This window comes from Melospiza georgiana, chromosome 3 (assembly GCF_028018845.1).
Source record: "Melospiza georgiana isolate bMelGeo1 chromosome 3, bMelGeo1.pri, whole genome shotgun sequence".
NCBI classification, from domain to species: domain Eukaryota; kingdom Metazoa; phylum Chordata; class Aves; order Passeriformes; family Passerellidae; genus Melospiza; species Melospiza georgiana.
In genome coordinates this window covers 62,915,377-62,930,892 of record NC_080432.1, presented here as the reverse complement: position 1 = coordinate 62,930,892, position 15,516 = coordinate 62,915,377, and the positions used below count along the sequence as shown (strand labels likewise).

At 41.3% G+C, this 15,516-nt stretch overlaps 2 protein-coding genes across 2 annotated transcripts in view; both read left to right on the top strand.

Annotated features, from left to right (window-relative positions):
• The window catches only part of MAP3K5 (mitogen-activated protein kinase kinase kinase 5), a 98,054-nt gene extending 86,832 nt beyond the window's left edge, over positions 1–11,222 (top strand). The window contains exons 25-30 of the mRNA XM_058020791.1: positions 2,241–2,346; positions 4,620–4,860; positions 7,581–7,693; positions 8,615–8,727; positions 9,608–9,684; positions 10,346–11,222. Of these exons, the coding sequence (XP_057876774.1) occupies positions 2,241–2,346; positions 4,620–4,860; positions 7,581–7,693; positions 8,615–8,727; positions 9,608–9,684; positions 10,346–10,406 (711 nt within the window). The 3' untranslated portion in view covers positions 10,407–11,222. The remainder of the gene's footprint in view (positions 1–2,240; positions 2,347–4,619; positions 4,861–7,580; positions 7,694–8,614; positions 8,728–9,607; positions 9,685–10,345) is intronic.
• A 2,640-nt stretch (positions 11,223–13,862) lies between these two features.
• The window catches only part of MAP7 (microtubule associated protein 7), a 109,583-nt gene continuing 107,929 nt past the window's right edge, over positions 13,863–15,516 (top strand). Inside the window, exon 1 of the mRNA XM_058021478.1 lies at positions 13,863–13,963. Coding sequence (XP_057877461.1) covers positions 13,918–13,963 — 46 coding nt within the window. The 5' untranslated portion in view covers positions 13,863–13,917. The remainder of the gene's footprint in view (positions 13,964–15,516) is intronic.

The following is a 15,516-nucleotide window of genomic DNA, read 5'->3' as shown; positions in this document are numbered from 1 at the left end:
AAATCAAAAGTTTTTGATTCTTTTGAGCATGTTTTCAGCTCTCTCTATTAATCTCATATTAGAAAAAACAAGCATACAAGGTCAAGAAAACAATGCAGGGGGTAATAGTACAAATATTTGTACTGTTTTGATAGAGATGTTGCTGGGCATCAGTTGCTTGGTAGTAATTTCCTGGGTTGTATTCTTATCAGTAAAAAATTTACTTTCTGTTAACTTCATAATTACAAGTTGCTTTTTTTTAACTGATAAGTGTCTCTTTCCTTACGATCTGTTATTTAACTAAACCCACAGAAAGTGAAAAGAAAAACTTTGCTTTATATGTGTGCAATTTTAATTATTTTGGCCATACCATAGATTTCTATTCTACACTGAAATCCAGGACAGTATCAAGACCTCAGATGCTGCAGAGACTGAGGCACTGCTAAAAGTGAGGGAAAGTAGTTCCCTTGCTTTTGGTACTTAAATAAGCTGATCTTAGGTTACAGTGTTTAATAATCACAACATCCTTATCTCACCAACCAAGAAAAAGTAATTTTGTGATGCCATATAAATAACTAAATCACATTACTATGGATGGTTGTGATCTTGACAAAGTTAGATTTTGTTTCTTCAGCGCTCAATAAAGCTAGACGTAGCTAAACACGTCACTGTCTCTGTGGCAGTCGGTTTGGGAAGGTGTAAAGTGCTGGCACAGCGTGGCTGTGCTGCCTCAGGGGGCAGTGGGCAAGCCTTAGGGGCAGCTGCTGCCCGGGTGCCAGGCCCAGGGCAGGCTCCCCTGGCACTGCACAGCTCCCAAACCCAAACACAGTGTCCAAGTGCCATCTCGTGGCCACTGGCCATAGAACGGAGCAGACACAGGTACTGCTGCGCTGGGTGGACCCTGGCTGGCAGCTAGAGGAAAACCCCTACCCAGTCACTAATTCACTCCCTCCCAACAGGAGGAGGGAGAGAATTGGAAGGACCAAAAGTGAGAAAATTTGTGGGTCAAAATAAAGATTGTTAAATAAGTAAAAGGGGGAGAAAAATCTCACAAGTGTTGCAAAAGCAGTCAGTCACCAACAGCAGACTTGTGCCCAGCCAGTCCCTGAGCAGCAGCTCCTTTGGAAAAAGCAGCCTCTAGTTTATTGCCCATCATGACCTTACACAGAAGGGAATATTTCCTGGGTCAGCTGCTCCAGCTGTGCCAGCTGTGCCAGCCATGTGCCCCTCCAGCCCTTAGTCCACCCACAGCCCCCTCACTGCTGGGGCAGTGTAAGGGACGGAGGCAGCCTTGACAGCATGTAAGCTTTGCTCAGCAGGAGCTGAAACGTGTGTGCTACCAAGGCTGTTTTAGTCACAGTGTAAAACATAGCACCATGTGGACTGCTGTGAAAGAATTTAACTCCATCCCAACCAAAGCCAGTGCAGGTACCTGCATAAATTACTGCATCACTGAATACTCTTGCTTTTTGGCAGTGAAAATAGTAGGACTAATAACTTTTCCATATCCTCTGAAGGCATAATTTGTGTGACTTCAGTCATTTTTTTACAGAAAAGTTATCACAGAATGAGGGAATTGAACTTATCTCTTTTTTAGGAAGAGTGAAATTTTTCCACTTTTTTTCATTATCAGTAGTTGCTCCTTTTTTTATAATGCTGTAACTTGATAGTTTTGTATGTAAAATATGACTCAAAGCAGTTTGTAAGCAGGTCTGTAGGCAAGTAGGAGCAACCCAGTGTAGAAAACCATCAGACTGTATAAAGTAAGAAGCAGAAGGAAAGAGAAAATGGTACAGCACACAAAGGAAGTTCCCTAATTGTTTAAACTAACATTAATTAACTAGTTTCAGAATTAAGTAGGAGCAGCATTACATTAGTTCTTTTATATTTCCTACAATTGTACTTTAGAATAGACAAGTAGTGCTCAGAGCAAGCAGTGAAAGCGATGCCAAAAAAAGTAACAAGATTAATTAGCTTCAGCTGCAAGCCTTTCATAACATAGTCCTTGTTATTTGTCTTGCTTGCATTCTTTTGAAGTTTCTCTCCACAGTCACCTAACACAGGAACCAGTACTTGATGAAAAATACAACATATTGCATGACTTATATTAAAATAGATGAAGTTGATAACGTTGCTATCAAGAAATAATTGTAATCATCTGCTTGGACATAGCATCTAGAAGTTTAAACACTTCATATGACATATATTCTCATTTTAAGCTGTGGGATATGTAATATCTGAACTGAATTTTCTCTCACTAGGTCAATAAAGTTCTCCGAAATCATAATATTAAGCCACATTGGATGTTTGCACTGGACAGCATAATCAGAAAAGCTGTGCAGACTGCTATTACAATTCTGGTCCCAGGTGAGTCATTCTTAATACTCAGCAAATATTTATCAGCTGATCTCTTTAAACATGCTTTAGAGTTGTGATCATGATGCTTCACTTAGGATTTTGAAACCAGCAGTGGCCTTTTTCCTGTTCACTGTCTGCTTTGCAATTCAGAAATTAATCTGTGTATTGTTCAAGCTGCATTGGAAAGCACCTTTCCACAATGTGTAATCTAAATGATTCTGCAACACGGTGAGTAGTAGTAGGTTAAGGTGCTCTGGGACCTAATCTTTTGAGGTGCAAAATGTGGCCTATTGCTTATGGCCAGAAGCTGTCTTTAAAAAATCCCAAAATACAACAAACCCAAACAACCCCAAAACCTTGACTTAAAACCTGCCAAAACCAACCAAACAGGTCTGCAGTGGCTGCAATTTCTACATTGTATTTTAAATGTGGATTTAGAGTGTACGCTTCACTGAGGGAAAGAGTCTGTTTAGATGAAACTGTAGCCCATTCTGTTACTTCTCTACCTATTTCCAAGTTTAGTTTTTCTGCTTCTTCTTAACTTCTAATGCTGGAATTAATGGTAAAGGAATTAATGGTGATATTTTCAAATATCACAAAATAATTTTCATTTAATGCTTTAAGTCAGAATACTTACATTTCTGTTTCCTGCAGTGGGTTGTCTTAGATTATCAATAAGGGGATCTGAAAATTACTTTGAAAGTTACATCTATTCCTATTCTCCTTACTTTCCATATCCCTAGCACAAACAGCAAGATATAAGTAGAGTTTATGTGCTACTTTCAAGTCACAAAGAAACTCCTGTCTTCTGATTAGAATGCTGAACACCTCTTACAGGCATGTACTTCATTGCTGTAGTTATAGGAGTAACTACAATTCCTCCTAAGTTGTCTGTTCTTCCCCATACAGCTCAGTGACAGCATTAATTGTAGGTGGTCAAGCTTAAACAAAATCCTCTGTGCCCCAGTGGTTTTCAGGCACTGATCATCTGCTGATTCTCTACTTCTGATTACTTTCCCTTGCCTTCGTCTCACTCTTTTTTTCTTAATTATTTTTCTTATAATGTGGATAATAATCACTGCCCTTAACACTTCTAAAAGTTATGGGATGTTTAAGGAATGGTACAAAGCCAATTTTATGCTGCCTGGTGGTGAACAGTGGCAAAGAACTTGTACATCCTGGTAATAAGAACAGAAGTTCAAAGCAAATCCAGACGTATTTGCCTAGCAATATTTGGGTAACTGCTACATAATAAATCTGCTTTCCTGAATTTAGAGGAAGCACAGCTCTGTTGACCTTATTATATTCAGCCTTGAGAAAGGTATGTAGCATTGAAATAAAGAGGTGAAATAGATCAAGGAACAAACGCGTCTTTTGTAAGGAAGATAAACATACTTGTTAGTTTAGTTACTCAGCAGAAAGGGCATAAAGCAAGTGGGATTCAGGAAAAAAATTACATTTTGGTGAGGAGACTAGAGGGAGTTCTTAGCAATAAGGAGCCACAATTGAAGGAAAGAAAGAAGAAAGATTTATATTAAATAGTTAGAATAAACAAACAGATGTTGTTAACACTAATAGGCTGTGTAGGAGTGTCAGATCTAGTATACATATCTTGCATACCTGGGAGGCTCTGGCAGGTAGTTTAAACAGGGAACAGAAACCAGGGTATAGCTTTGTGTTTGTGGTTGGTGGATGTGCATCACTACAAAATAGGCAGCGTTCCCTGTGATAAGTAGAAGGGAGTTGTGCTTTTAATTCTTGGGAGAGGGGCCTCTTTATAATTTCTTCTCTATGTCTGAATGCAATTTTTTGGTGAACATGGTATTCTTATAAGGATGGAATGCTAAATATGCCAGAGCAGCAACAGCAGGAAGACCTGGATAGAAAAGAAATAATGGTTATTTGTTCAATAAAATGTTTCAAGTCAGACACATAAGAAAATGCAAACTACTGAGAATGAAATTAAACAAAAGAAACCCTGCTATACTTCAGCACAATTTGACATTAAATGGTAGCCAAATCAGGAATCATGTTCATACACGTTTGTTTTTTACAGCTCTTTGACAGGCAGAATAATAATCTGCATAAATAAAGGTGCTGTTATATTTTGAGTGATCTTAAACCCCTAGAAAATATCTCTTGTCCTGTTACAGAAATTTCAGGTCTGTTGTAACCAAAGCTATAGGATGATCTGGAAACAGTCACTTGGGTCTGCTTTTGTTTTAATATTTAACTTATGTTTACCTTCTTTGGTGGTTTTTCTCTTGCTTATATTTTAATAGAATTGAGGCCACATTTTAGCCTTGCATCTGAAAGTGATACAGCTGATCAAGATGATATAGAAGTTGAAGATCAAGATGAACAGCCTCAGAATCAAACCATCCAGCAGCCTTGCATTGTCTTGGAGGATGCAGTAGCTACCTCAGGTGTAAGCACACTCAGCTCCACGGTGTCCCATGACTCCCAGGCTGCTCACAGATCACTGAGTGTCCAGCTGGGCAGGCTAAAATTAGAGACAAACAGGTAAGTCTGGGCATCAGGAGACAGGGACACTAGCCTGCTCACAGCAGTATGCTTTGGTTAGCTTTCAAAATATATATAAGCTGGAATACCAGTGACAGTGCCAAAATTCCATTGCAGTGTAAGTTGTTCCCTTTAATGATCATCCTTTTTTAGCTGTGACTGATCACTTACATAGTTGTATGAATTTCAACAAAACCCGAGTGAAGCAAATTAAGGTCAGACTTGATTTCAGGTGCCCTTTCAGGGAAGGTCTGTAAAACACTGACTTGCTGCCAAACTTCTGCTTTTTCTCTCTTTGGTGTGCTCTGTGTGGCTGATAAATGGTGTTGTGTTTTGTTTCCATAAGGGCAGAACTTGCTGTTCTTTTCTATAGCTATTCTCAGCAAGTGAACTCAAGCTAATAGACAGCTACACAGGAACGCCATAAGGAAACTACTTCAGATTTGTTTTGTGCACACTGCAAGGAGGATCTGTGCTTACCAGCAACCATTAGCTTTTTATTAAATAGAGAAAGATGGGGAAAATAGGTGTTTTGCTTAAGAGAAGAAATGAACCAGAAAATTGGATATTGCATTTTTTTCAGAAATATGTCTTGCACTTTGTGCAAGTGAAAAGTGGTTCTTTAAGATTTTGTTGTTTTTTTAAGAAATGTCAGAGAAAAATCCAAATCATCTTCTATATATTTTGTTTTCCTTTCATTAAAATATACCAAATAGTCTAGTTAAAATAGATATTTCCCTTTTGCAGCATGTGATTTATGACACTGACCTCAGTAAATTTTACATGTGACCTTGATAGAGAACATGTCTTCAATAATACAGTTGTCATCCTGGTAGAAAATTCATTGGAGCTATATTTTCATTTGAAATTAAAATATTAAATTACAGTTTACTTTTACATGTGTCTGAGAAGGTTGCCATAATTAAAGTAATTCATTAGGCTGTACTGTATTTAATAAAGTATCAGTATTTTGGGGTCCTTATGTCACAATTATTTTTTTTTACTTGTGACCACTGAGAAATATTTTGATTGTCTTATTGTTATACCTGGAGAAATAAATAAATATTTTAGATTGATTCACTTTTCTTCCCCAGCTTCAGGTGGGGAATAGCCTCCGAAGTGATCAGCTTGTAGAAGTACTTTTTTTTGCTAGCATTTTGCTTCTGTAAATTTCTCAAATGCAAAGCCTTTGGCCAAATAATCACATCCAGTCATTCATGCAGAATTTTTTAATAAACAATACAGAATTTTAAAAAAATATTTATGAAAGCTTTATTGGCACAAGCAGCAAGCAGTTCTCAGGAGAAAAAAAATGGATTATTTTATTGGCCCTGAAGGCCTTTTCCAACCAGAATAGATAGACTAGGAATTAGTTAACTGAAAGGTGACCTGTCTGGACAGAGTATCAGTTTGCACTGAGAATACACCCTACACCCAAGCTGTGGGTGTAGATGCAGCGAGCAGCTCTGTTCCCATGCAGGGTGGACTTGGTAAGGTTTCTTAGCTCAGGTGTGGAAGCATCAAGTGCAAATATGTTTCTAGTGGGCCTTCATGCAAGCTAAAAGTAGGGCAAGATGTTTTTACAATGCAATCATGTGGGATTCAGTTTGCCCCTGTGCAAAGGCAGGTAAGGGGCTTCTGTGGCATATTTTCTAACTGAATTCCTGTCTTTCAGAAAAAGGTTGCAGTGCTCAACTGGTATAAATGAAAAAAAAATTAATACATGGATAAATAAAAGGAAACATGCTGAAATAGAACAGTTGTTGCATAGTTCTCAGGCTGACAGAGGTTTCAAGAAAAGGATGAAGATGCTGCAGTCCTTTCAAGGCAGAAATTCTGAAGACTCAGGAGTCAATTTTAGGTTTATGAATCTGCTCTCCATGTGCAAATTTTGATCAAGTTGCTAATAAGATATCATTCATAAGTCCTGCATTTTACTAAACCAATCTTCTAAAAGAACAAATTACAGCAGTTTTACATACTAATTTTCCATTATATTCTATTTTCTTTTGATCAGCTCAAATGGTGCTAGCCACTGAATATCTACAGGTTTCTCTCTGGGTTTGTCTTATGAAGGAGGTCAAACATGAGTTTCAATTTACTTCTGCTTTACATTCTCGGAAATAATTGCTTAGGGAAGTAGGCAAGTATTTTGCCTCCTCTTTTCTCACTCTTAATATAGTCTAGAAGGGCAGGCACAAAGTGCCTTATATGTGAGGAAGGGACAGCCCTTGTGTGGTTGAGAAGCTTTTTTCATATTTATGAAATGCAACCATATGTTTTCACCACATTTTCATCACTGCTCTATCCTTTCCATACCTTTGAAAATGTCTGCTGGAGAGATGTGAACTGGCATTTTTCCTTACAAAAGTTTAGCCCTTGGATTATGAACCACTTTGATATTTGTTCTCAGTTCCAGTTTTGTTTAAAACAGAGCACAGGCTGTGGAAATTTTACTGAAATATTCTACCATGCCACTTGTTTAGTGGGTGAATGTTTATGTGGATGCTGCTGTGTTTGGGGCTTCTGTATGAATGTTTATGTCTTGATATAGATCAGAATCAATCTGTAGTGAAAGAATAGACCTTCAGTGAAACCTGAAGAATTCTGTCCTTGTCTTTGCCACGAATGTTTCCAGTTTAGGTATAGTAAGATCTTTCCTTTCCTCAAAATTTGAAGCTACTGAAGGAAATGGGTTTTTTGTTCTCATTACTTCACAGGTTATTGGAGGAGTTAGTTCAAAAGGAGAGAGAATTTCAAGTCCTCTTGCATCAAGCTATAGAAGAAAAAGATCAAGAGATCAGGAACCTACAGCTCAGGTCACAGCCAATAGGTAAGTGAGAAGAATTTTTGAAGAAAAGTTTCATACTCGCTACAGATGAAAAAGTGCCAGCTAAAAGTCTGTCCATTTTATTGAGGTAGCCTCAGCAAAGATGCTTTATTGTGCTGCTTCTGGTAGGGTTTGCTTTAAAGTAAGAATGTACACCGTGGAAACAAATTACTGGATTTGTTAATCACACTACAAGGAATGAGTATGATTTGAATATTTTTGTTCGTGATTATATGGAAGAGAGCAAGGCTCATATCCTACTGAATAAATATTATTCCTAAAGAGGATAATCTAGTATGTTTAGATATATGTTCCTTGAATTACAGACTGTTCCAATTGTTACAGTGAAAGTTCAAGAGGTGAGATGCAAATACACCTAATTGGTCAGATGCAAATACAACTTAAATGTTACTGAGAAAAGCCGAGTTTGCTGTGTCTGCCCTGAAGAGGGTGGAAGTGCTAATGCAGTTTGACATTTCTGTCAAATGTTCTTCTTCATAATGTTCTTCTAAGTGTTGCTTCCAAAAGCAGCTGATCCTCAGCCTAAGACATTGCTTGTGCAGCAATTTTGAGTTACACTGAACAGTTCAGTTAATTGATGCAACAACCTTAGTGCAGAAAGAGTGACAGTGAAATTGATGTGCTTTGTACTAGCAAAGTCATTTTCAGAAGAGGGCAAAAAAATGCTGTGTGTGTCAATGTTCACACTACTCTAACTGTACCCTTAACCAAGCAGAGAAATTACTGTATAACTGTCTATAAATTGGAATTAAGTGTGTTCTTTGGGAATTGGCATTTATTTATGGGTATACTGGTATTCTACACTTGAAGGAAAAGCTCACTGAAGAAAGTGCTTGAGGAGTCAAAAATGACAACAGGTTGCTTTGGCAACACAAAACCTTGTCTCAAATATGCTTGTTCCAGATATTCCTGGATTGTCTGTCCGTCATCGTCATTCCACTGGCACAGGGACCGAAGACCCTGATCTCATAAACTGGCTGAGAGTTCATGGAGCTGATGAGGCCACAATAAACAAGGTAGCAATGATCCCATCCACTGCCTGGCACAGCTGCAGAACTGTTTTGTGACTCAGTTTAAAAAATACCAAACCTTTCTAATTACTTCAGCACATTTTGAGAGATTAATTTGTTTTCAGAGGATAGGGAAAAGCCATGAATGTGAAGGCCTTCATAAATATAAAGTACCATTAATAGTTCCTAAATATGATTGTGAATAAAGCAATAAAATATCCTGGTAAATAGACACTCTTGGGTTTTCAGTGTCTTTACACACTGCAGCATTCCTGCTGATGATACTCTGGATACAGGATACACGTTCACCCTTAGCTAGCTGTGCTACAGTGAAATATCCTGAAGTAGATCAGTCTGCTCTGCAGCAAATTATATAACTTTAGAGGTGTTAAAGATTTCAGCTAATTTAGGAATACCTGCATGTAGTTATCACTCCTACAGATCAGACCAAAGGTTCCTCCAGGTTCAATGACATCAAATTTAGATGCCATTCTTGAAAATGTACATCTTAACTGTTTGAATTTCCTCATGGGTTAAATGTGCTATTACTTAAGGTACAATTTGTGTTCAGTGAAGTCTGTAATTCTGTGATACCAGTGGTAGCAATAGGAATGCCAGTTGACAAAGGTTTTAAGTAGCTGTAAAAGCATTACATCTTTCAAGTTGTGTCTGGTATGCCGATGCAGAGTATACAGTGTAAAATTTAAGTGTTTCACTGTATTTGTAGAAACCAAGTTTTTCGGTTGCATGTACTACATTTCAGCCCAATTTTAGGTTTCTCCCAAATTTACCCTTCTATTTTTAGGGGCAGATGATTCTAGCAAGATGAGCTTAGGAATTTAAATAATATTTCTAACAAAATGTTCATTTAAATTTCTTTCTGCAGTTCTTGGCTGAAGACTATACCTTAACGGATGTTCTCTGCTATGTTACACGAGATGATCTGAAATGTTTGAGACTGAGGTAATGCTTCAGAGTTATTTGTAAGAAGAAAAATTGATACTAAGTCTCTATTTATTGCACTGTGTGCAATTCTATTAAAATAACTAAAACTTTGCAGTATGTCTTTGTATACTGATACATTTCTGCCAAACAGCTGATACTATTTAAATCTCAAAATAAGCTTTTTTCTATTGAAGGCAAAATTTTAAGGTAAAGCATTTACCTTACAACTGGAGACCCTAGATATCCCATTAGAGCCTTGCTTTTATTTTAAAAAGAAGAGCTAGAAAAACTTTCAGTAGTTTATTATCATCATCAAACTTCAGAAACGTTACTCATGGACTGTAAGTAACACTACATTTCACCTGATCATGCCAGGTGTATAGGTCACCAGCTTGCATCATGTTGGAAGTCAAATGTGGGTTATGCAAGTCCTTTGGACCAGAAGTCTGAATTCCAGACAGCAGGCATCTGCCAAGTGGAAAGATTGCCCTGTCTTGTAATCAGAAAAGGACTCTGTTCCTTGTTTGAGTAATGCATGTTGGATTTCACCTTTGATCAACCTTCCCACTGAATATCATTGATCAAAACCAGAGCAAGAAAATCAGAAAGCACCTCAGCTGGAAGGCTTTCAGACTAGAGTTTCTTTGTACCTGAGTGTCTTTATGATTTTTCTTTACAGAGGAGGAATGCTGTGCACGCTCTGGAAGGCGATCACTGACTTTCGAGAGAAACACGCCTGACACTGATATTTTTTTCTTTGCTTCTCTGCAGAGATGAAAAGATTTCCTTTCAGCCAGAGCAGGTGTGCTGTCAGAAGGACTGTTGCACTTTAATCCAGTATTTGTTTACCAATGTTAAAAACACTGCAGCTTCCTGACTGCTTTTACTCCTAAAATCCATAAGGAATCTGTAAACAACCTGCAACATTATTTTACTTTCAATGTTTTTACATGCAAGTTTTTCAACAATTTTTAGAAAACACACACACAAAAGTTATAAACTCATGAAATATTGTAGTTAAAGTAAGCAGATGTTAATTTCATGACAAGCTGAAATGTAAGATTTCATGTAACAGTACATCACTGGAACAAAACCAAAATGTGACAATTTTCAATTTCTTTGTAATATATATCAATATTATCTGTAGTACAACTTCATAATTTCAATCATAATTAGATATTTTTCTTTTAGTGTGCAAGATCTAAAGGTAATTGTTTTTACCTACTGCCCTACATAGTTTAATATTGTTTATTTTTGGTAATTTAAGTTCTATGGTGCATTTGTTTTAGAGTTGTTTATGTACTACTGAACTGTACCAGTTGTATACACCTGAACCACGGTAATGTTAGCTTGTTCTAAAGCTATCTCTGACATACACAATTGAAAATAAAAATAACCTAAGACTTACTTTTTCCTATATTTTTGGACTTATAAAATAATAACAGTGGTGTAGAACTAGAAAATATTGGAATAAAAAAAAAAAGAAAAAAATTCATACTGAGTATTAAGGGAACCTTTTTGATGCATCTTACATTTACTGTGATTTGAGTATGATAACCATAGCATTGAATATTTTCTTTGTTTTTTTTCTATTCAGTCTAATTACAGTACTAACAAGCCAAGACCAAACAAAATTCTTCTCTGGGTGCTGTACTTGAGAAATGAAAAGTCCTGCCTCCATGCACTGAATAGTCATTGTGGACTGTTGTTTCTTTTTCTGCTTTTGTTTATGCAATGATTTTTTTTTTTCTTGTGTGCAATGAAAAAGGGGGTTGGGTGTTCCCTGTCCATCCACTGTCATTGTCACTCCACTGTTCTAGCACTGGGTATCAACAGATTCTTCTGGGGCATCTGCAAAAATTCCATTGTGGGTAAGACTTGCCTGGACAAGAAGCTACTTCTTTTTCCATAAGCCTTGGTAACCAGTAAAAGGCTTATGCTCTTCATTTTTCAGGTCTAGCAGGTATTTTCAAAGGAAACTAATTTATTTTTTTAAACATAAACACATTGTCCTAATGTGTATACAGTAACTTTTGCTGGCTACAGTGCAACAATTATGTATTAAAAAATAAGACACAGAACAGTCAAATCATTTTAGTCAGATTTTTTTTTTTTTACTCTGAAGATAGTTCTATTGATTTTTAGGCATGGATGTATTCAACTCATTCCAAAAACTTCACTGTATTTCACGAGAAACACAACTACTGTTTATTAATTTCAACTGCTATTACAGCAGAAAACAATACATTTTCGAGGTAATTTTAAACACTAGAAGGACCAGAGGTGGAAGCTGACTTGTAAAACCCAAAACTTAAAAAAGACTTCACCCATTGAGAAGTAACCCTAAGACAATGAACTTCCCCCCCCTTTGATTTTTGTGTGAAGCATGATCCTGTATTGGTCCAGCTTTGGAAACCTCTGGTTTCATGCAGTGTGACTGGAAGGCAATTGCACTGCTCTGTTTACTTGGAAAGCATGCAGCCTGTTCTCTATGACTCAGGCTGCTCAGAAATGCCAGCTATGTAAGGGAGAAAATTGTGATCGAGGTTTCCACTGAACATCTCCATGAGACCTAGCCTGGAACCAGCTGGAATTAACTCCTGTGGTTCTCTGCTGGCTTTGCCAGACCCAAGGTGGCTTCTGCAGCATTGCTCAGCAATCAGTTCTGTATTCTCCTCGGTGAGATGGATCTGATCCATGCCCAGGCCAGGCCACGTACACTTATGCTCCTCCAGCAATTCTGGTCTAAATGTGGTTCCCTAAGCAGCACAGCTAATCCATACAGATACTAGATCTGTGCACAAAAGCTTATGTAAGATCCCTACATCAGGCTACTTCATATAGATTGTACCAGATGTTACCTTTTACATCCTCAGACAAAACACGACATAACACTTTGGGACGGTGTGCATCAGACAGGTCAGCCTGGGATTCTTCAGCCTGGCTCCCTGGTGAGTGGATAGACCACAGGTGAGGGCTTTGAGATTATCTTAGTGCAGGATGTTGCTGAGGGCAACATTTTGACCATAGGGCATACCACTGGCTTTGAACTTGGATAGCCTCTTAGTCCTTGATCAGTGCTCTTCTAATCCAGGGCTCAAGCTGACTGACACCCTTACATCTCCCTTAAGGGAGCATAGAAGTAAAAACTCGACCAAGGCAGTGCTGATTTTGCTGTCTTTTGCACCTTACAGCATAGAGCCCAGCCTATTCTTCTATTACAGACATTCCTGCCCACAAGCCACAGGGCGTGTTTATCACCCAAGCCCCAAACTCTTTATTTTAGAGCACAAATGGCTCTTGGTGCAACAGCAAAATATTAAACTCTCCTTCCCCTAGAAGACCTTGTGCTCTGAACTTTGCAGTTACTGAAAGGGGGGTTCTCTGCATGGTGACTGAAGTTTGCTTGGTCCAAGTGCATCAGACCAAGGGCGCTGCCCCTCTCCACCTGCTTGCCTGCATCCACAGCTGCATCCTATGAGTTCCCCAATTCACCCACCCTCCTTCACCTGTAGTTCTGATGATTGGTGCTACCTACAAGCAGATGAAATATTCAGTGATGTTTTGATGCAGACTAGAACACTTTAAAGAGAAACACTCTTATGAGCCTGAAAAGCAGCATAAAGCAAGTTAAGGCAAACTCATAGGAAAGGTAACAGGACCATGACCTTTACAGAAGTGACTGATACATCGGCAGCTCTTCACAGAGCCTTTTTTTTTTGGAAGCAAGGCGTTGCACGCAGCTTCAGAAGCGGCACTTTAGGAGCACGTGCCGCAGGAACGAGTCTACGGCAGTGCAGCTCTTTCCCACACGATGCGGCGCATCGCCCGGGCTTGCGAGGCGGCCGCCACTCCTCCCACCTACTGCCGAGATGGCGAGCATCCCCAAACCTGTTTTTTCTCTCGGCGCCGGTACCGAACGAGCTGTGCCAATGCGGCGGGAGCTGCTCTGAAGAAAAAACTAATCACACCTGTGTGAACAGCGGCACCTCGGCAGCCCGGGCCGCCGCGGGGGCCGGGAGTGCGGGCAGCCACCCCCGCACCGCCACCACCACCGCTGCCGCCGCATAAGCGCCTCCAGCCCGTCAGAGGCGGCTGCTCCCGGGCCGCGGGGCCCGGTCCCGCCCTCACCTGCTGCCGGGCCGAGCCGCGGGCGGGGGCGGGGGACGTGGCGCTCACCTGCCCCGGGCCGCGGAGCCGCGGGGCGGAGCAGCCGCGCTCGGCGAGCAGCAGCAGCAGCAGCACGGAGACATGGCGGAGGCCGCGGGCAGGAGCGGCCCGCGCCGGCGGCCCGCAGGTGAGCAGGGGCCGCGGCCGGCCGGGGCGGCGGGAGGGCGGCGCGGATCGGGCCGCGGCTGCGGGGCCCCGCTCTCCCGGGCGGCTGCGGGCGCCGTGCGGAGCGGGAGCGCGGCGGGGCCCGGCGGCGGCCTCGTCCGCAACAGGTGCGGGGGCGCTCGGCGGCCGCCCGGCCGTGCGGGGACTTCGCTGCCTTTCCCCGGGCACCGGCGGGGACAGCCAGGGACAGCCGGGGGGTCGGCCCGGGCGGCGGGCAGAGCTGCGCTGGAGGGGGCGGCGCGCCCGAACCGTGCGGCGAGACCCGTCCCGACCCCGCGCAGGGGCATCGGCGGGGCCGCGCCGTCGCTCGCGGGTCGCCGCTGGTTCGTCTGGAGCCTCCGCTCCAAGGGCTCGGAGTGCGGCGGGGCCCGCACGGCGGCGGGGCTAACGCGGGCGCGGAGGGGTCTGTGGGGGGCGGCCGCCGGGCTGCGGGCTTTGAGCGGGGCTGCAGGTAGCGCCGAGCTCCCGCAATAAGGGAGGATGGACAGCCGCAAGACGCCGCTAAGCGGACGGGGTGAGCCCCGGCGAGGGCGGAGGGACGGCTCGGCAGGGTCAAGGTAGCCGGTGGCAGCGCCCCGGTGCCCGCCGAGCGAGGCTCGCTGCGGGCTTTGGCTGCGCCTCAAACGCGTGCGAGCGACGGGCTGCTGCGAGCCCTTATTTCCTACAGGGAAAGCGGGGAGATGACCTTGCAGATGTCTCCTGTGAGGAGGGATGTACACTGCGAGACCGTTTTAACTCGCTTTTATTTTGGCCCTAAGGGTGAGGAGGGTGCAGGGAGGAGATTTTGGCTTACGCAAGCGGATCGACCGCTGTATCACTGTTGTAGGCGCGGATGCTGTTTGCTTTTGCTGCTTGCTGGACTGTGAAGTCTGAGTCCAACTTTTAGTCCTCTCCTTTTTTTCCCTTTTTACCTTCCTCCCCAGTCCCATTCCACTCACCCTTTGCTAGTCCTTCTCTAACATAAGCCCAAGTTTATCTCTAAATCAAAGAGTGAGTTTTTATATCAAAACAGCATATGAATAGGCCATATGGCTGTTGGCTGATTGTGTTTTCTCAGTATAATATTTTTAATACATACTTTATGTAACGCAGACATGCAGTCATAAGCAATGACTGTGGGCAGACTCACCCAAGTGCTGTCCTCATTAGAAGTATAGAATATAGCTCAGAAATCCTTACAAATCACTCCCAGGTATCACCATAAAGTTCATCTTCAGAAAGGATGTGCATCTGTGTTCCTATGTGTTCAGAGTTTACAACCACATTGACTTCCCTTTCCACGGGAAGAACTGACTGGTTTATTGAAGCCATTTCTAACAAACTCTTTTCCAGTTCTCCACCTTACATTGCTGATGTGATTTTTTTTTTTTAACTGGATTATCAGTCTTTTTATAATTACCTACCAAAACTAGAGATGAGTCAACAGATTATATGTATTTTGCATATGTTCTGTTTTAAAATTACTTATGTGCCTAGATTTATTCTGTGTTCGCTTTATAGTTTCATTTCAAGCTG